General features: G+C 34.6%; 1 protein-coding gene across 7 annotated transcripts in view; it reads right to left on the bottom strand.

The window, feature by feature from the left end:
* The window catches only part of WDR72 (WD repeat domain 72), a 124,980-nt gene that overhangs the window by 98,341 nt on the left and 4,329 nt on the right, over window positions 1-22,310 (bottom strand). For 5 of the 7 annotated variants that reach the window (XM_021276676.4, XM_027467211.3, XM_021276678.4 and 2 more), the window contains 12 exons: window positions 17,285-17,446; window positions 16,087-16,193; window positions 13,273-13,351; window positions 10,267-10,438; window positions 9,656-9,732; window positions 8,515-8,634; window positions 6,069-6,214; window positions 5,629-5,725; window positions 3,765-3,906; window positions 3,029-3,271; window positions 2,266-2,486; window positions 710-905 (listed from right to left, as the gene is read on the bottom strand). In XM_021276676.4, the coding sequence (XP_021132351.2) occupies window positions 710-905; window positions 2,266-2,486; window positions 3,029-3,271; window positions 3,765-3,906; window positions 5,629-5,725; window positions 6,069-6,214; window positions 8,515-8,634; window positions 9,656-9,732; window positions 10,267-10,438; window positions 13,273-13,351; window positions 16,087-16,193; window positions 17,285-17,446 (1,762 nt within the window). Of the gene's footprint in view, window positions 1-709; window positions 906-2,265; window positions 2,487-3,028; window positions 3,272-3,764; window positions 3,907-5,628; window positions 5,726-6,068; window positions 6,215-8,514; window positions 8,635-9,655; window positions 9,733-10,266; window positions 10,439-13,272; window positions 13,352-16,086; window positions 16,194-17,284; window positions 17,447-22,310 lie in introns of those variants that run through there. The other 2 variants (XM_013105575.5, XM_027467212.3) reach the window with 2 other exon arrangements.

Raw genomic sequence — 22,310 nt, forward strand, 5'->3', positions numbered from 1 at the left:
AGCAAACTGTGGTTCCAGTGTTATACAGGACACATAACAGTTCTCATGCAGCTTTAATATACTCTGCATTTCAGTGCTTCTAGACTCATTATGTAATCTTTCCACCACACAAGGCACGTTACTCTGAACAGCACAGAAACACTCTATTGCAACGTCTAGTGCAAGTACGTTCTCCAATGTTCTGTGGAAAAGTTCAAATAACTGCATTTATTACACTTGTGAATCAGTCTTAATTTGGAGGAAATCTACAATTTAACTTTGAATACTCAGTTTTAGTTTTCCAAGTTACAGTTTTGAGCTTCACAATTATATCTAAGGTTTTTCAAATTAATTTTGCTGAAGAAAGCAGAACTTCATGCTATAATCTGGTATTGTTAAAACAGTAAATTTCTTTTGTTAATTCAAGAGAGCACGTTGTTTTTATTCCTAGCTTCCAGAAATATTCAACTCTATTCACTACAACATCAGCTAATGATCCAATTATCAGGATCTGACATAAGCTATTTTATGTCATTAGTGACATACCTTGAACCATATGGAAGTTTTATATCATGCCTGTTATATAAAATTATATATTAATATAAAATTTAAGCTTCCTAAATAAAATGTTCTACGTGTTAGTACTTCTGCTTCAGTCATCCGTAAGTTAGGTTTGTATAGCCTAACATGACAGACAGACAGACCTTAAAGTGAACATATAACTTGTTACCTGTTTCAATTTCCCAAACATACACTGAATCATCTTCACATCCAACAATCAACAGATTTTCAATGGGGTCAAATTTGATCTTCTTCACAGGAAAGAGATGCTTTCTGGCATGTAGGAGACACTCTCTCTTCTGAAGGTGTAGAATAGCTACTGAGTGATCATTGCACACACAGCACACTATGCTGTGATCTTTAAACTGTAGAATAGATTAAGAACTTCATTATCAGTACTGCAAAAACAGCTATGACCACACCACTGATACAAGACTGGAGCAAGTTGCCTAGTGATATATTTCTTGAAACATACTAGTTTGGGAAAATATTTTATTTCAGCCTATTTCTCTGATGCATTTTTAGCAGACTAGCTGTAAAACTAATACACAAATAGGAAGATACACACCCACTCTGATTTTTCAAATATGAGAAATTTAAATACCATTAATCCACAGTACTTAGTCTGACAAAACAGTGATTATATAACCACATATATAATTATCTGCAGTTACCCTTGAAGAGAAAGTAGTAAAGAAATTAACTTAAGCCAAACTGTTAATCATGTGATATAAACTTATATCAAGTCTTAAGGCACAAAAGCAAAGGGCAGTATATTTCTAATGAAAAACAGATATGTTGCAGTTTAATTTAAAATTGTATGGAATTGATTCTGCAAAGCCTCCCCTTTCCACTAATAATTTTTGGTGAAAAGAAATTCACACTATGAAAAAAATTCAGCCCTTTAAGAACTGGTTCATCATCCAAGCAGGTATTAAATCCTATCTAGATTCCAGAAAAAGCACTAAGGAACCTTACAAACATTAAGAACTTGTGCCAGGCCTCTAGAAGGTATTCAACTGCATCATTGATGAAGGTCTTTTAGACTGCTTAATCTTAATGTTATCATTAAGAAAACTCTCAGCCAATTATAAGTATCAAATGTAGGCTAAGACAAATGAAATGGGGACAGAATTTGCTCAGTGATTTTTCATAAAGGGTTCAGTAATTTTTTTCTTATGAATTCTTACTTCAAAATTAAATTAAAACAAATCAAGTTTTTCTAAAGCTTATAAAACACAACTGTGTACATACAAAGGACCACAGAGATCTGTCAGGAACTAAATACAACCATATAGATTGAAATACTATTTAGATTGAAGTGCTATTGGTCTAATTCTTGTCTTACTACATTCAAATCTCTAACCTTATAGATCTACTTCTCAAGTCGAAAAGTGTAAACAGATTAAAATAGCTTGATAATCATAATATAAAAAAATGAGTAGACTGTTAAGAACTTCAATTCACTACATCACTTTTTTTAGCACTTTTCTGAACCTCTGAAATTACAAATTAACAAAAAGTCACTGCCTTAGAGTTAAAAATAACTTTCAGACAAGGCAATTGATTAGTGAATGTAAATCAAAGCCAAAATGTCACAGAAGTACCACCAGATAGTGTTTTCTTCTCATATATACAGATATATTTAACACACATGCATAAGTTTATATATATACTTTTATGTTTGTATCTATATTTGATACCTTTTATTATGTTTTTACTTACTTTGAAGTTTTCTGGAGATCGCAATAGCTCTATCACTGTACCAGCTTGCAGAATAAATTGGTGCAAGATTTCTCCAGTAAATATATTCCAGCAGATCACAACAGAATCCTGTCCCCCTGATAGAAGCCAGCTTGGATCAAACTTGACTGAGTTATCATGTGGATAAAGTAAACATGTAACTCTGCTACTATGACCATTCAAAACTTTATGAGACAGATTACCTGAAACAGAAGTATTTTGTTCTTTAAAGATTATTTTTATTTTAATTTAATAATAAACACATTTGTTAATACCTTGATTCAGAAAACAAATACAACTGGGAACTTTCATCCAATGAGTTTTAGGCAAGACATCCATAGGATCAAGCAATTTTAGACATGTTCCCAAAAGGAAGGACAAAGATTTACATTCTGAGATTCAGCTATTAAGATTTATCCTTTTCATTCCTTCAGTGGAATCATCTTTTTGAGGGAAAATAAAAAAGACTACTGCCCCTATCATGACATCCTGCAACCCAGGTTCCAGGTGTTTTAATCCCTGCAGCCATTCCCAGATTCCTAACAGTGCAAAGCACCTTGGTAGTACTAAACTGTGTCTTAGTAAGTTATCTACAGAGAGAGGGAAAAGTCCATCATAATCTTCCTTTTCTCATTCAGAGCCTGACCATCAACTTCACTTTCAGTGAATTTTTACAGGGCTCATTGAAGGGGATATTGGAAGTATAAAGTTGGCTGAGATAATAGGTAAAATTGTTAAAACTTACCTTTCGAAGACACATTTTCTAAAAGTCTTGCTCTTGCAGTTTTTAAGCCTAGTGTTACGAAAATTTTCCCATTTTCACAGCCACAGACAAGTTTATCAAGGCTGGGTATGTACACAGAGGAAGTCACAACTGCACTTTCAATTCCATATTTAGATGCACAAAGATGATCAATAATGCCTTCTGACATGGAAAGGTTTTTATCAAAGTTATCCTGAAGACTCCATATTGCTGCAATTGGGATCTCTGGAGTGAGGGTAGTGAGGGTAGGGGGTGGAGAGAGGCAGGAACATTTGTTTTAACTCAAAACCAAACCAAAATCAAACATACATTTTAGTTCCTCCATTATTTCCCTAACTTATCCCTTCTGCATCCTGAAGTTGGAAAGTCAGTTGCCGTTCCAACATTGGATCATATCTTCTCACTAAAAATCTTTAAGTATTATTACCTGTCCATGAAAAGCCACAAGTAGGATCAGCTAAGCAAATTTTGATGATGTTTAGTAAAGATGTGTTTATGGACAGGTGGAAATAGGGAGATTTGTTCAGTTATGGACACAATTTCTTTGTATTCCTGGACACTCTTGATTGATGTTGCTCCTAATTAGAGGCAATCATCACACTATATAGATGAGCACTAATTTTTCTGTTAAAGCTTTTTCCATAAGAATAAGCATTCATGAAAATTGACTTAAAGACATAACTAAAGAGACTGTACTGAGAGTATAGATTTTCCAGACCTTTTGGGGAACCATCAAACATTGATGCAGGGACATCAGGAACATGCCACAAAGTGATTCTTCCTGAAGCTTCACCAGAAAAAAGAATCTTATAAAAAGGCTCCTTCCTTTCGTTCAGAAAGCCCATAACAAAAGGAAAACTCTACCAAAGAAACCAAAACAATAGCAAATCAGTTTTCTGTTGTAGAAGAATTAATCTAATAATGCAATAATTAATTGAAAATTCAAAGTTTCTGGCATCAAAAGCCATAGAAATCTAAAACAAATAAAAGGTTGAACACTCAGATGTCACTAAGCTCTGCTCGGACCAGGTCTACTCTGTCTGGTGCAAGCCCCTCTGCTTTGCCAGTACCTTTGGCTGAGCCTACATCTCAAATGGAAAAACGTACTTGGAGAGATCCCTAGGTTCACTGCCTCTAAGTGAAGACCCCATATTGGCTATAAAAATTATCCATGCAGGAGGGTAAATACTTGAGCAGAAATATAAGAAAATAGTATTGGACATTATTAAAAATACATACATTTGGAGGGGGTTAACATATTATTTTCCTTCCTTCACTGTAACCCTCGTATTTGCATGCTTTCTGGTTATTCTCCCCCCATGACAAATGACCTTTTGGCATCTTTCCCCAGTTAGGATAACTGTTTTTAGATCAGAAGAATTGTTGAGGGTAACATGAGTTGTTCTATTTTCCTTCAGCTGAAGGAAAATGTCGGGTTTCAGAAAAGTGTGCAGTACAAATGCTTTCTAAGAAAAACACACATTTGACAGTGTTTCTAGTCAGGAGTAAAAAAAAAAAAACGTCTCCCTTGCATATCTTCAGAAACTGTTTAAAAACTTCCTTGAGTTCTTATGCAAATACAAAAATGCAATGCTTACAGGAATTAACCTCACATCTTCCAAAACCAATTTCAAACAAATTTCATAATATAATGGCTTTGATTCTGGTTTTGTTGCTTTGCTGAAGGGTTAGATTTATTTTTGTTCTATTTTTCCAAAAGTAAGAAACCTCCACACAGATTTTCTACTTCCTAACTTCTATCCATTGTTCAGTATTTCTGTCAGCTGTTCAGCCGTTTTTCCTGACCTATTTCACTCTGGTCACACAAGGCAAAACAGTGAACCAAGATACAGATTTCAAACAAAATAGCTTAAGTGAACTCATCCAAGCAGTAACTTGGAAATTTGAAATTGATATACCCTGCCAATCATAAGTTCTTAAACAGAAGTAAAGATCACGTACTTTAATTCTTCCTCTTCTCTTACCAAAGAAGCTTCTTCAAGGCAGAAGCCATAGTTCTGAAGAGTCGTGGGTATTTTATGCATTCTGAGTACTGTCAGTCTGCTCACAATGTAAGTTAGGCATTTGATTATGCCTCTGAAGGCTCAAGATAACAGTATTCTAAATAAAGTGTCATAGACTCAAACCCCTTCAGCTTAAGATAGGTATACATGGGAACAACCTATTTACACAATTTCACTGAAACATGCATGCATATCTTAATAGAACAAGAATGAAACAACTTGCTTACATTTTGCTCGCTTTTATTTACAGATGCGCAAATAAAAGGATCTAAAGCTATTTTAGACCACTTAAAGAAAAGCTCTGCCTGTATTACAAAAACAGAATAAAAGTCTGTAGATAAAGACACAGGATTTCTGTGAAAAATTGCCAGAGATTAAGACAATACATTATGAACATCTCCAAATTTACAAATAAGTGTTCAAATGAAGGAATGCCTTACTCATTTTATACAACATTCAGATTCGTTGATATTTAAACAATTTTTAGGGATCATTCTGGTAATTTACTAAAAACATACAGTAGATTTTGAAGCTGACTGTAAACCTTTATGAATTTACCTTATTTTCCTTCAGACCAGTAAAGCAGAGTAAATGAGGATAAACAGTTTCTTTCAGCACCTTCCCATCTGCAGGATATATGCTTTTAGAAAGCCCACTGCATAATTTAAAAATAAGAGATTTAAAGAGTCATTTTTAGAAAGCAGAATGGTAATGTCCAAGATCCACACATTAAATTAAAAGTTACCAAGCAATTACAAGCGACTTTGTGAAATCACAGCACCAGCTGCCCAAGTTCTACATGGCTAATCTTATTCCTGTGTCCCCTGCTGTGTCAAACAAAGGCTAAGGGCTGTCAAATTCAGGGTAAATCTTTGAGTGCCAAAGTGGTTTTGTTCAGGTTTTTGATCATTTGCAACATGCAGAGATTTTCCATAATAAACCTCCCAAAGTTCATCTTGTACCTGAACTTTTTGTGTGAATTTCCCATCTGAGCCCACCTGTTTAGCAGCTGGTAGATGTAACTGTAACCATCTTCTGTCCAGATGATCAGTCTGTAAGCTGCTAGTACTTCCCCACCAGCAAAACACTGACCACTTTTACTGAACTCAGTACACAGCAAGGAGAAGTCACAATAATCATAAACCTAACAGAGAGGAAAAAACAGTAAAATATAAACAAACAGTACTGTCTCATTTTAGTTCAAGCTAGTTTTGTGCAAAGGATCAGTAAGTAAAACATAAAAGGTAGTTTCACTACAAAGTCAAGCTAAAGACAGAACAGTTTTTATACCATCAAAATGCCATAATATCTGAATCAAAACATATCTGAAAGATCAACTGACAAAAAATAAAATTAAAGGCTTCTAGTATATTAGTAGATTTTAGATAGGGTTTAGGTTTTGCTTTGCATTTTTTATTATATAACTTAACAGACCAGTAAATATTAAAAATAATGATTTAGTATGTAACAAATATGACACTGAAGTCTGATAGACATTGAATACCTCTGTTGGTATTCTTTAAGAATTCTGTACAAGAAACTGCTAGTGTAACCAAAGCACATTTTAACAGAACAGATTTTCTTCTGTGTTTGGGAAACATTTTTATTTTACACAAATTGAAAGTAAAGATTACATATAAAACATATGTATAAATCCATTTGCTTGGAATAATTCTTGTGGCTTTTCCACTTATGAGGGAAAAAAAAAAAAAAAAAAAAAAGCTTGTTTCCTCTGACCTTGCCATTTTAAACCAGAACAGGATATGAGCAAGGCAAACTGAATAAGTTTGTGCATGCTCCTAATAGCCCCATGCAGAGTTCTCTTAGCCACATTCAATAATTTATTCCAACAGTTTGAAGAAATTCTCATTCTAAAATCTTTCTATGAATTGTTCGTATAGGAGCTACTTCATAGCTAACTTCCTCTATATTTTCATTACTATAAATTGAGTCACTAAGCACACATGAATCTTTAAAGAAAAAGAGAATGTTACTTCTTAATTAGAAAGGTATGTGGTATGTGTTTTAAAGCTATATGTTCATTAACAGACAAAATTTTAAAACAACTTACATCTATACCACTGCTTCGAGCAGTAAAATACTCAAATGTATAATCGAAATGTTACAAGAAATGTGTCTCTTGTGAAAACGTTATACAAATGTATAGAAAACAATGAATGTTACTTTCATTTCACATAAAACCTATCTGTTCTATATAGAAAACTTATCAGTGCTTTTGTACAGACTTTAAATAGCACAAGAGAAGTCTCAAGAATATCCTAAGTGTATTAGTTAAAGCTGACTCGAGTCTACATGCATGTGAGTTCCACACCCCACCCATCAGACAGTACTCCTTGGATCAGGTCCTTACTTTAATATAATTGAGCTATTAGCACAAGAGGAAAGTCACAACCAAGGTGAAAAATACTGAGTTTTCACACCACGGCGCAGACCAACTTTTAAAACACCAAATTACATTTTCAGTAACTACACAATCATCTGTTTTCTTACAACTGAAACAGAAAGTGATAGTCTGGGCAGTTTGTTTTTGCTGGCTACTGTTAAAGGTACTGAGGCCCTGATGAAACAAAGGCTTCTAATTACTGAGGACTTGCTGACTGTGGTTACCTCTGACATACTTAAACATTTCATACGCAATTTCTTGAACCATAGAGTCACTTGGATTGGAAGGGACCTTAAAGATCATATAATTCCAATACCCCTGCCATAGGGACACCTTTTACTAGATCAGGTTGCTCAAAGCCCCATCCACATCAGCCTTAAACTCTTCCAGGAATGGTACAGCCACTGATTCTCTCAGCAACCTTTTCCAGTGCCTCACCACCTTCAGAAGGAAGAAATTCTTTAATATCTAATCTAAATCTATTCTTTTAGTTTAAAACCATTACTCTTTGCCCTACCACTACACTCCCTGATAACATGTCTGAGTCTCTCTTCAGCTTTCCTGTAGGCTCCCCTTTAGGTACTGGCAGGTTGTAATAAGGTTCCCCCAGAGCCTTCTTCCCTGCAGGCTGAACAACCCTCCTTTTCTGCAGGCTGGAGAGGTGCTCAAGCCCCTTAATCATCTTTGTGGCCCTCCTCTGGACTCATTCTAATTCCATGTCCTTCTAGTATGTGTTTGTCTCCTTTTGAGATGCACTGCTGAGAAGGCCATAATATACCCCATTCTTTAAGTGTGAATAATACTTGAAATTGATGGGATAGTAAGTATATTTCATGTCAAACTTTTAAAGCAGAAATACTTTAATTAAAAATAAACACTTCATCTCAGTAAGGCAGTTAAAATAACAGGAGAGAGGACAGCACACATCTGACCATTAGTTAGCATTTTAACTTGAAGAAAAGTAGTATTTTCATGGACGAATTAATAAGCTTTTCAAAGTTACTAATAAAATTAAAAAAGAATAAGACTCAACAACATACCTGCCAGCATATGGAGGACACAACTAGAAGGAGCCTTTCCGTGTAAGTGCAAAACCGTATTGCTTGACAGTTTAAACAGTCCAGAGATTTTGATTCCTTTTCACATACATCTTGCCTCTCCTTCACAGCACAAAAGGAAAAAAAAGACAAGCAAATTATTCCAGATAGTTTTACTTTTAGAATAGAAAACATTTTTTCAATGTTTATTTGACATGTATTTTCAAAGCATATAACTACATATTATTGATTAAAACTGTAATAAGAGAACAACGTTCATGAGTACTATGCAGTAGGCTTCACAAGTACTGTGTAACCAGAAGACATTTTGCATGGCTCAGATCTTGATCTCACTTTACGTGATAATGAGCATGGAAAAGAACTAAAGGCAGGTTATGGATTGAACCTGCTGCCATGAATATATGCCAAGTATTCTTCAGTCAAAAAATAGCTACAACCACCCATAGAATGACATTATCAGATTCAAAATAGCTAAAGAATATTCTGCATTCCCAGTCATCCAAACCAAACCATTGTATTCCAATTCTAGCACCTGTGCATGTCAAGTGACAGCTGTTGATATTAACATAAAATTGAAGAGAATAAGTGAGTTTGAAGATGGACAAATAGGTCATGACACAGTTATAGTTTTCCAAATGAAGACAGTATAATAAAAAAAAATAGAAGAAAGACTAGAGGACCATCTTGAGAAAAAGCAATAATGAAGAGGACATACAAAGAGTAAGTTCTAAAAGAGCTTTTAATTTAAAGGAATGAAAAGGTTCCAAGAACTGAGTGACATTATTGAGACAGTAGAAAACCATTACAGCTTCAGCACCACAAAATATGGAAAGATATGAAGCCTGGGTAGAAGACTGCTGCATCAATTTAAGAGCTGTCCAGTGGCTCAAATAATTTTAAATTGCAATAGGGGGATTTTTTTTTCTCAGATTTTTTTTTTTTTTGAAACTTAGTGAGGACTAACATCTTCATCATGGAAACAAACAATACTAATCAATCTGGTTTAATGCACGTCCAAAAGATTCTCACTCATTTGTGCTTTGTTTCAGTACATCCCTCACTTGAGGATATTACTGTATTTTTTATTGTTCCAATTATCATTTCATAGCTCATACAAACTGACCTGTATGCTAGTCAGAGATGAAGATAGCTCCCATACTTTCAGAACTCCAGTTATAGACACTGCAACCAACGAGTCTTCTGTCAAGAGGCAACAGTGAGACAATTTGAAACCAAGTCCAAACAGTGCCTAACACCAAAGGAGAACCTTGGTATAGACAACGGTGTTGTACACAGTACTAAACCTGATGGATTCTGCAGGGTACTGTTTAAATGAAATCTTAAACAACTAATTTGTACATTGAAATACAAAGCATACAAGCAAATAGTGAATAACTATTTTGCTTTATAGATATGTTCCAATAGAAGATAAAATAGGAGTTCAACACCCAAAAATTTCCCTGATATTACCAAATTAATTTGTAATTACACATTAAAGTAATGAGTTGCTTACTATTGTAGAGACCATTTGTTTTTCCTTTAAGAAAGATACTGAATGAAACATGACCAGCATTAAAAGTATGTAAACACCTTTGAAGGTATCAACAATGAAATATTAACATCCTGTACAGAACTGCTCTGCAAAGCATTAGATATTTGTAAATCTAAAATTCTACTATCTATACAAAAAATATTATGTAAATTGACTTACATAAATACATATATAACATATACCTTGAATTCTTGCAGAGTGAACAATACACATACAATTTATCCAATCAGAAGACTGAGAAGACAAAGTGTGCAGAACACCCAAAGTTTTAGCATCAATAATAAGAACATCTTGATATTCTCCACAACAAAGAAGCCAGCCTTCACCTGTCATTCGGAATGAGCAATGGTAGTACTGTGCAAATGGAAAGAAGCATCAGCATACAGAGCTATGTAAGTGTGCATGCATATTTTTTACATTAAGCATATCATACTTGAATTTTTATTTAACAACAAATAATTACTAAAAATATATAGCACACAACATGAGTCAATACACCATTTTGCCTATGATACAAGTGTTCCACATATATTTACAACAATTCAATAGACATATATTAAAAGAGGTACTTAATATTAAAAGTGTTATCTGCCCTGCCTACTAGGATTTTTGAAAACAATTAAGGTGTTAGTTCTAATTATAAATTGCTAAGGAATTTGCTACTTATTTATCTGAGATAGTGTTCGGAGGTAGATGAGATCAAATTTCCATCACCAAGAGGTACATAAGGACATGGGAAAAAAATCAGGTAAAATACACAGAGGATTCATAATGAATTCTCAATTATTTTTCAGAAATAATTTCTGCTCTGAGATATTATTCAGTATGACACTAATTGCTTTGGTGTTCAAAAGAACAATTCTTTCTTAAAAAGAAAATAGAAGAAACACACACAGAAGAGTACTTGAGAACAGATGACAAAGGTGCAGAGTAATTATGAAGATTTTTTTGTGAGGTGTCTTATGTGCAAGCATATTTGCATTTCATGTTATATCTGTTTATAATTGTACAGAATTGCTATAAATACATAAGCAATAGCATGTAAAAAAGCTTTCAAGCTCTCGTTTTTTAATGATGTTATCATGTAGTCAGAGATAAATATTTAATAACAGTTTTTGCCTTTTGTTTAAAATCCTCTCTACTAATTTTAGCTAGATAATTCTCAGACTATCGGTTAAATAATGGAAGTCTAAAACCAAAAAGATAAATAAGTGAGAAGAGGATAACTATTGTCACAGAAATAAATAATCAGAAGGAAAAGTGTTTAGAAATAGGAAACTTTCGTAACTGGTACTCTTAAACTAGGCTAGAACAGGAATATTTGTATAGCCAGTCCTATAAGAAGAGATTCCACACTGCTGGTCCCACAAATGGTTAGGAGTTGACCCTGGTGTTAAGTTTCATTTCAAACTGCAAATATTGTTTGTACTGTTTGATATTTGCAATTTACACCAGAACCACCTAAGTTGAACAAAAGGAAACACTAAATAGGATAGCATTAACTAAAAGCAACATTTTAGGACAGTGATGTTATCAAAGAGTATGCACTACATTTCCCAGGCGATTACATTCTGTATGAGACTATTCTTTTTCAGGTCCTACTATGCCACACACAGCTATTCTTTAAAGGAAGAAAAAGACCTACAGCAAAACAAGTAAGCTATTACTAATACTTGAAAATTGAATTTTAAGAATAACTTTGTTCTAGTCACATTATTTTCTTTCCTATGAAAGTTTTCTTAGATATTCATATTTTCCTTTAGCCATATTGTCAATGCTATAGATGAAAAATAATTATCTAGCCATAAGTGGACTTCTCACCTCTTAATAGAGAAGTAATACTTCTGAAGTACTTGTTTCTCCTACTTGAAGGATAAGAATTAAGCTTCTGTTTCTGATCATCACAAAAGGACACAGATTATCAGATAATCAGCTAGGCCAGATCTGTCTGTTTCTTTGCAAACTTCTCCATAACTCACTATTAAGATCTAATTAAGCAACATACAGATCATACTGTGCTTCAATTACATAACTGGGGGCATTAATATGGTGTGTACGTACAAACAAAATCATATATGCTTTATTATAGACACATACAAATTAGAGGAATAGCTTTTTACGCTGTTTATACATACACATATCGGTGCATATATAAATAAATGTATACATTTTTAAGAAGTGATTCATATTTTTTATTTGGTAGTTTACCTAAGCTTTTCCTTCTTCCCTTTATCTTTGACAGTTATGTTTGAGTTTGTCACATCAACCAAAACATTGACATGAAAACAGTGTCTGCTGGAAGATTAGCAGAATGTGAATGCTGAATTCACCCATAGTTTAAGAGTCACATGAGAACTCAGTGAGGTCTCAGATTTTCAACATTTGCAAACTTAGTTCCACCAGACTTCCTCACTGAATATAAGCAGCATTTTAATTAACCAAGAAATCCCGAGTTCTCTTACTAATACTTTCAGAAATAAATACATCTCTCTGAATCGAATTCACACATGCTGGGCTCCTAAATAATACCTGTGCACACACATTTTAAACACCCTCATACTCCAGTATCTGGATATTTAGTGTACCTGATACAGTTAAAGCCAAAAACTTGGGATCATCTGAAGAAAGATTTAAAGCAGTTTGGCCTCTGAAAAAAAATACTCTGTAATCTGCCCCTCAATTCTGCAATGAAAGTACATTTTTGGAAGCAGTCTTTTAGAAGATAGCAATTAAGCATCAAAACCTCTCAGATGTGTTTGAAAATAAGATCTTATGCAAACTGGCTCACTGTATTTGCTTTGATTGCATGTAATTCAAAAATACATCAAAAACTAACATTAAACCTGAAGTTCCCATGCCATTTTAACACAGGACAAAAGTAAAGATTACAAGACAGTGGCATTTACCTGATGACCAAGCTTTATAATATATTAAGTGACATGGCATTCTAGACATCTGTGGCTTAAAATCAGTTTGATTTGAATAATGAATACAGATGAACATAAATTCTAGTTATTTTCTTAGAAGAAGGTCAAAAGGAAAAATAACAAAGCTAATGCAACAAATTTTCTTTGAAGTCTATTTTAGCTATGTTTAAAACTATGCTTCTGAAAAATCACGTTAATAAAGCAAACTCCTCTTGTAATGAACAGACATTCCATGAAAAGTTACAAAGTTGCTATACTTACATAGATTGCTGTGTGCCTATAAGGAAGCTTTGTGTTCTCAATGCACTGTCCACTAGCGACATTCCAAACACACATCTCCCTGCCAAAAACAATTTCATATTACTCTGTCATTTCCACTCAATTGGCTGGAATAATTTTGCACCAAGTTTTTCTTTAGTGCTGTACTTAAGTGCAGTCTGATCGTTCATGGGGCTTTTTGTTACAGATTACTGGGTAAGAAAATGTTGTGGTCATTAGCGGGGGATGACATACAGTATCTGTTTCTTTTTGTTTTGGTAATTATACCCTGCTACCTCACAGCAAACCTGACTTTAAGGCCAACTCTTGTCTACAAGAAATTGTAGGTATACTGCCATTACAGCTCGTCAAAGTGTCACTGTAACTATCATTCGTTGGAATGACATCCTCCTGAAAATGATTCATTTCACTGAACTTAAACCACGCGTTTTGAAAAACAAAAACTGAATGCTGCTGCAGAACAGGCATCGAGGGGAACTGATGCATTCTGTTAAGACTAAACAGTGCCACCGTGAGGCTGTTCCTGAACTGTCTTTACAGCGTGAATATCTGCAACAATTACAGCTGCACTTAGTTGCATTTAAGAGTAATGTTTGAGAAAGACTCACTAGCTAGTCTTCATCAAGACATTCAGCATGCTTTGAAATCAGAGTACAACAGAAACATAATCAATTTAAATGTTGTGTCATTTTATGATTTCTTTAATTATACTTTAAGACATTTTCTGTAAGAGGACTTGAACACATTACGGAAAAATATTTTAATATATCAGAAAAACTAAAAACATAAAATGACTTGCATTTTATTCTACACACCAACATTCACAGTTTGAGAAATTAAGAATATTACTTAATTTACATTTTTCAATTAAATGGGAGGAGTATAATCTATACCTACACAGTGTATCTATCTGTAGACCAAAAAATCATAATTTAATTCTCACACTATTAGTCACTTTAAAGCAATGAATTTCTTCTTGGTGATATCAGAATATGAAAATTAACTTTACCATTTCAGCTACATTGCTATCCATACATGCAAACATGCACATATTAGACTGGAATATAACTTCAGCTTCTGTATGTTGCACTTAATTTACTTTTTGTACCACAAAGGACAAGTAATGTAACATGTTGATAACCCTGTCCTACAGGGCATACTACATGCAGACAAAGTGAAATTTTGTTCACATCAGTGAAAGATTCTGAATCATTCTGATCTCAACATTTGCATATAAGAAAGTGTCTGATATTCATCCTTCTGGAATAAGTCGGTTACAGAAACACCCAAGATACTGACATAGGATTTAGGCTGGGGGGAAACAAACATCTTCCACACAATTTCCTCAATCCAAGGAGATGGAGGGTTGAAAGTGGGAGAGAACTGAATGATTCACAGGCCAGACAGTACAGTTGGACAGACTCCACATCTCCTGAAGATGAAGCTTACTGTTAGTAATTATCTCAACTTGACACTGCAACCTTCCAGTAAGCAGTGATAGATGCTTTGCCTGTATTCAGTACAGATGAAAGGTAAGCTATAATTTGGTAGAAAGTACACATTTAAAGGGGCCTGAAGACTAGTACTACCAATATCCATTCCAAGCAAGCCCAATAATATGTTCAGATGCAGAACCTTCAGAATATGAACTTCTTTCTTCACAGCATACCTATAGCAAAAGAAGTCTTGTTTGTTTCTTAACGTGTTTTATCCCAGTTTTTTTGTGAACACAGTATACATGTATTTTCTCCCAATATGATCTGGAAATAACACTGCACTAACAGAACTTCAAAATTAGGATGAAAAAGTTTCATCTCTAAATCTTTACAGGTTAGACCATCCCACTGGGAAGATAGAAGTAAGCGGTTTGGGGTTCAGAAGCCCAAACCAGTTTGTTCAGTTATCCTCTTCCTGTAAATCAAATACTGAGAGAATTAGATCCTAGCAGCTGGTGATGGTTGGAAAGGAAACAAGCCTTCCAATGGTAAAGTAGTACCCTTAGGATGATGAGAAATGTAACTTGAAGAAGGGCAATTGAGAGGAGCTCATAATGGGAAGAGGTTTTAAAGCTGTCCTGTTAAATGGAAAAGATGAACCTAATATGAGAAGGGAACTGTATTAAGTAGCAAGACAAATTTATTTAAGAACAACCCATAAGGAAGTAATAAGCTGACTAACTGCTTTCAAAAGCTGAAAGCCTGAACAGATGGGCTTCAAATTCCAGCTGAAAGGATTATCAAATATTCAGAGGAAAAAAAGACTCAAATGTTACCCTGCAAACACTGGAGAAATTAGTTTGACTCAAGTGGTGGGCCAAGTCACTACAAACATAGTAGAGAATCCGCAAGATCAGGAGCTTCTAGAAGGACATGCTCCAAAATAGCTAGTCAGATTTGGTCACTGAGCAAGCAAACTGGACATAGTATGTGAGCCTCCTTTACCAATTCTGTTCTTGAGACTGAACTCCGGAAGGAAACACTAAGATACTGAAAATTTTAAGCATCTTGATTCCCTGCTGCAGGTTGGGATTCTCCATTTGAATGGAGCCTAGCTGACCCTCATTCTCCTGACCACTAACTAGATACCTGAAACTGGCAAACCCTTCTGCTGTCCAAGACACTGGCTCCCAGTTAGCCTATCATATGATAAATATAGTCATTATCGTAACTAAACGTTATCCTTTTCATAGCATAGAGGAAGTGGATTAAAGACCCTTTGCTAAATGCAGAATCTGACCTATATGTGCCATACATTTCTTGATTCAGGAAATGAATAATTGAGGATTCAGTTACCTACCCATTTTCAGTAGCACTTACTACGTATGGTTGTTTCTCAAATTCTCTTGCTTTTGCCAAACAAGTTACAGAAGCAGTATGGCCAAAGAGAATTTCTTTAGATGAAATCTAGGAGAATAATACAATGGTTTAACTTAAACAGAGCATTTTCTGTATAAGCTACAAAGATCTAAAAAATAGAGATACTACTTGTAGATGTTATCAGTAAGTGACAATGTGTTCTATATTCTTGCATTCTTTAATGATGTTTCTGGGATGCACAGAAATGTGCAAAGACTATGCAGTTCGCACTCTGGCAGTATGAAGTACAGTCTTTGTAAATTCTTCAGAAGAAACAATTTCAAGACTACAATGAATACAGTGTCAAATGTAATACAACTGGTAATGTACAGAAACTCTGGCCCTTGCAGTACTACATACAGCAAAAATGGCAAAAGCAAAGTAGGGAACTGATATAGCAAAACTCTTAAGAATGTGCTTAATGTTTCAGTAACCCCTTTGATTCTGATGAGCTTCACTAAATGGTCATCTTAAAGGAAAGAGGTAGCCCCATTAAAAAACAAAAAACAAAAAAACCCTAAAGTTTCAAGCCATACTTAAGCTCAGATGATGTCAAAATCTAAAACAAAGCCATCCCTCTAGGAACACAGTCAAAACTTAGAATTGCTTTGACTCCATTCCATTTTGAGGAAAATAAATGTGAAAGAGTAGCAATAAGCCAGTAGGTTTGCAGCTTAATTATACCAAAAATATGTATTTGCAATATTTCATCTTACTACTTCCATCTTTTTACATGTTTTTCCATTAACTTGGTAGAGAGCTCTTTTTTTTTTTTATAAATAGGTGTTTAATCCTGAAATGTTAGGTCACACTCATCAATTGGTTTAAAGAAAGACACTTCACAGGATATGAATTAAAATAGTAGCATATATTTTATATTAATGTGAGTTAAAGCAGAACTCACAGCACAATTTCAAATTATAATTATACAGGTCAATGATCATCTATGAAAAGTTTTCTGAAGTCCACAAATAACAGGTTATTCATATAGGTATTTCAACATTTATAACTTTGCTTCATGAGTTTCCTATAACAAGTCTCACACTCTTTAATAATTAATTTAAGTGCAAGAGTATGGATAATTCCACTGTTGGTAATAAAAGAGAAAACTCCAATCCATCAATTTGGCAGACACAAACCTTTAATTCTGATGAAAGATCCCAGAGACATATTTGTCCCTCTTGACTTCCTGTAACAATAGTCTGCTGGTCATCTGTAATCATAATAGCAGTGATGCTGTGAGAGGGAGCAATTTTGCCCCACACTGCCACAGCCTGTACTGGTACATTCATAGCTGGCACCTGAAAACAGAAACAAGTCAAAATGATTTTAAGTCACATGTGATAAAAAAAAAAAAAAAAAAAGAAAACAGCACAACCAAGAGCAAAACACAATCAAATAACTGAATCAACATTTGATAAGGGGAGCTACAGAAAAGATGACATTTTGAAACATTTTCTAGTTGTTGTCAATATCTCACTAACACTTCCATTGAAATAGATACCCATTAATAGCTTATATGTACAATGGGACAGTGAGGTGATGTGCTGCTATTTTAAATTTCTGCAGTAACAAACGACCAGTGTTAGATACCAGTACTATCACAATACTGAAGTATCAGCAACAGGAGTCCCGTACTGTCTCACACAACCTGCCTTAGATCAGATGGGCACATCATTATTTTTGCCCTAAGTTTTTATTGGTGGAGTGCACCGTGCCTACTTTCTACCTCCTAACAAGCAGTGCTGTTCAAGCTCAGCAGCAAACTATAGGATACGGATGACAGGGGAACAGGGGTATCAGTAAAGAGTCTGTGGTTCCTATAAGGATAAAGGAAGACAGAAATGGGGTGCTAGAAGGACAGAATGGGAGGTGGGTCAGGGACAGAAATGACACCTAGGACAGTGAAAAATTCTACCCTCAACCACTGAGCATAATCTCCTACAGATGTGACCCAAAAGGAAGATGGGGGCAGACCTGCCGTTAGTAAACATGTAGTAGAACAAGACTGTTCATTCTTCCTAACTCATGTATCCCTTGTCTGAAAGATTTGTCAGCATAATAGGTTTCAACCACTACTAAGAAAAAATAGTTTATTGGAATTGTCCAAAATGACTGCTAGTCACGAGATTCTTATGAACTGCATTTCTAGGAAACTATTACAGTGTCTGTTCAGACAACAGTACTTACAAGATCTTCCTTATTAAACAAGTTCTACTTTTTTTTGTTTCTAAAAATTGATGCACATTTGTTTTAAAAACACTTCAGCTTACTAGCTGGACTCTGTACTAGTTTTGCTTCAACCAAAGTCTTGGGGAGGAAACTGCTGTCTCAGTCACCTCACAAGCCTTCTGCCTTTTTTTGGTTTCAGTGTTTTTCAATGCTTTTTCATTCATGTGTTCCTAAGTGTAACATATTTACAGAGTACTCCCAATGGCATCCTCAAAATGAGAAAACATGTGAACATAAATAATTTGATATTTAAATAGTCAGTTTATTTAAAAATATATATTTGTCCTGTTAAGACTTCTCAGGGGAACTAGTGAAACACCCAAATGTGTCTCCTTTGGGAGAACTTATGTAAAAGTAATGGTTACTAAAAAACTTACACAGATGAACAATGTCTTTATCATCCTTGTCTTTACATGAAGAATCCTACAATGAACTGGCAGTGTCTACCTGGGCCCAAATGCAAACTATTTCCATATCCCATACCCTTTGCAAAGATATTTGAAATGAAACAGGTTCCAGTAATAAGGTGCTAGAACAGTACAGATGGAAATAGTCAACCAAAATAGAAGACAGCAAAGCTGAAATATCAGGAGACAAACTGGGAAGTACAAAATATGTGGCAGCAGATAACAGCCAGCTGAAGGAAGTAATGTAACAATCATGCAAGAGCATGAAATTGCAGTTCCTATGATACTTCAGAAGACTACAAAGCAGAAAAGAAAACAGAAGCAGCCTTTAAGTTTAAAGAAAATTTAATTCGAACTATTGCTAGATTCAACACCATAGCAGCTGAAGGGAGACAATAAGTATCTTCCCTACTATTAAATAAAAGCCTTAAGTGACACAGAACTATGGGAATGGTCTTAACTGCTGACAACATGAGATGAAGAGCTCAGCCACTGAGAAAAAGAACAGAAAAGTCTGGCATGGCAATCAATGCAGAAGGACTGGCCATGCAACCTCAACCAGAATGTCAAAGGCAAAGGAAGAGGAACCTGAGAAATTAATTATGAGATCAAGAGTGTATTAGGCTAAAATAAACTTACTTTTAAAACAAAATTTTGGTATAGGCCCACAGTGTGGGCCTATAATATATTGCATATTCTAAATGCTTTAGAATTTGATTTTTCTTTTATTTTTTTTTTTTAATTTCTAGTCATATGAAGTATTATGTTTACTGAAAAACAGTAATTTTCTTCTTTGTTTTATGCCCCGAATAGTTGTTCTACCTAAACTTTAGAGATACATTTCTAGATATGGGCTAGGCAAAGAAAATTCACCTTTCATAACATTTATAGAATGATGGCTGCAAAGGTAATATTTGAATGATAAGCCAAATCCTAGGTCTTTAAGATGTGCCTTTTTTTCCCCCTCCTGCATATCATATAGTCATTTATACTTGTGCTATGGGAATGTTCCATTGGTGTAAAACACCATAAGGTAGCAGAACCCAGTTTTGTACTGCATTGAATATGAAGCTGTAAGTTGTATTTTTCTCTATCAGAAATATAGAATCAAGACAAATATTCTTAGTTGAAGACCCACTGCTGAGTAAGAGATGCATAAGAGAACTTAACACAAATTAAAACAAATTACTGGAATTTGCTAATATACAATCTCTATTTGTACACATTTGTTTTAGACCACATTAAGGACAAATCATTCTAAATTCATTTTTATATAAATGAAGGTTTACAAGAACCTTTTGACCTTTTTACATTCAGCCTTTGTGGATGAAGATTGAGAAAAATAGAAAACAGATTATATTAATTTGTGTTAATATAACTGTCCCTAACTACTCCCCCTTGCTTAATTTTTTTTAGATCAAGATATTTAAATGCACAAGATAGAAGTACTTTGCATAAAGGTTTTTATTCAAAGAATACCACGACCCTAGAAATATTGTATACTTACATGCACATACACTCACTCTTTGTCTATTAGCTTTATCAAAACTATTTATTGAAGGTGATAACACCTAGAGCAAAAAGAGTTCATATAAATCAGACTATTCCTTTAGAAAGGTAAAATCTGTTTCCACAAAGTCAAATATTGCCAAAGGCATATCTCGCCTGCATGTAAGCTTATCAACACATGCTAAATTCTTCCAGCTCTGCCCACTCAAGCACATCTGATTTGTTGTATTAGCTTGTAATCCAACTTTAAATCAGCTTCCTCAGTCCAGCTCCCTATTTCTCCCTGCTTGTAACCTAATACGCTTCTGTTTGTCCTGCTCTCATTTCACTGCCAAGAAGTACTCCCTCATGACTGTCAAAATAATATTCTTGTTCTTAGTTAAAACCATTCCAGTTCATTCCACCTCTAACTTGTCATATCTCCACCCTGCAGTCTCTAGTTCTGTGAACATTTCACACCGGAATCACAGCACAAGCCTCTTGGAAAATTATGCCAATCTGCACAGCTTGAAGGACCTCAGGTGTGCTATTTTAACTACTTTGGATCATTGTACAGTACATCTTTTTTTGTACATCTTTTTCATTTGTACATCTTCCATTTGAATAGCTAAATACAACTATAGTTCTAAATACATTGCAGCTTCTGTAGAAGTCTAATCAAAAACTTTAAGGCTGCAAAGAGGAGGAGGTATGCTTTTGGACACATTTCTAAGCATATATTTACAGCCATTTGAAGTGAAAGATGTGGGTTGTGTTTTGCTCCCACTGAAGTCTATGGCTTACATTCTCTATTTGGCTTTATGTTTATAGGTAGAGCTTACTCAAAAGCATAAAGGAAACTCTTCTGTATGAGATACATGGAACAATATTAAACTATTAGCTACAGTTATAGGAATCACTTCTTCATACAAGAAGACATCCTGAATTTTGAAAGCAAACTTCAGAATTCTTCAGTTCTAATGTGTCAAGGTCCTTAGAACTAGGAGGTGAACTTGCCTTAGATATAATCTTAAACAGTTAATGTAATAAAACATGAGTTTTGACAGAAGCCTCCTTCACAAAACATCCCATAATGAGAGGTACTGAATAGTAATTTATAGCTTATGTAGGGAAGGAGGGACTTTGTATACCTTCTCTGACAAAAAAAAAAAAAAAAAATAGAAAAAAATCACTCTACAGATGACAGTCATCCCATCAGAAAGTCTTTTCTGGCTTTGTATTGTTACTTATTTTGTTTTCTGTGTAGCCTGTACAATACAAAGTCAGTTGTTTCAAAATCCAGGTAAATGCTCAACAACTGGGGGGGGGGGGGGAGGAAGAGGAGGGTGGAAATCCATTTACAGACCTGAAAGTATTAAGAGATAAGCAGTTTACTGTTTATATTGTATTCAAAATTCAAATATTTAGAGAAGGTTAAGTTGGCCAAACTGATTAAAAGTAGCTATTGAAAAATTTTATAAAAGCAACATGCATCTATCAAAATGCTATTTGCCCAAACAGCAATATCCTTGATGGCCACATGAAACAGCATGTCAGCTATTTTACCCTCTTTAGCTTGATCATTGTGGTGAAGTGTTAGGAAATGTTTTAAGCAGAGCCTGGTAGGTTTTGATAACAAATTCCTAAGGTTTGTGTGTTCCTAACCCAGCTCATTCTCCTATTCCTCTCTATTCTGTATCTGACATTCTATCAACATTTTTGTAGTTAGTGAAACAAATATTTTACTTAAATGTAACAAAACAGAATGCAAGTCAAAGCTATCACAAATTTCTCAGAATTTACTTTAACCTGTAAATACTGCACTCTCCTTAAGAATGATGTGTTATCTCCAGAAATTAGCAAAGATATTTGTTCCAGAACTAAAAGATTACACTCACTGTCCACAATATAGAACAAGTCCCTCTAATAGCCACAATTAAGATACATTGCATTTAGAGCTAAAAACTTTTAAAGGTGCAGAAGTGACATAATGCTGCCTTTTTAAGCTTGCTGATACACCACAATGCCCATGCTGCTG

This window comes from Anas platyrhynchos, chromosome 11 (genome assembly GCF_047663525.1).
Source record: "Anas platyrhynchos isolate ZD024472 breed Pekin duck chromosome 11, IASCAAS_PekinDuck_T2T, whole genome shotgun sequence".
NCBI lineage: Eukaryota > Metazoa > Chordata > Aves > Anseriformes > Anatidae > Anas > Anas platyrhynchos.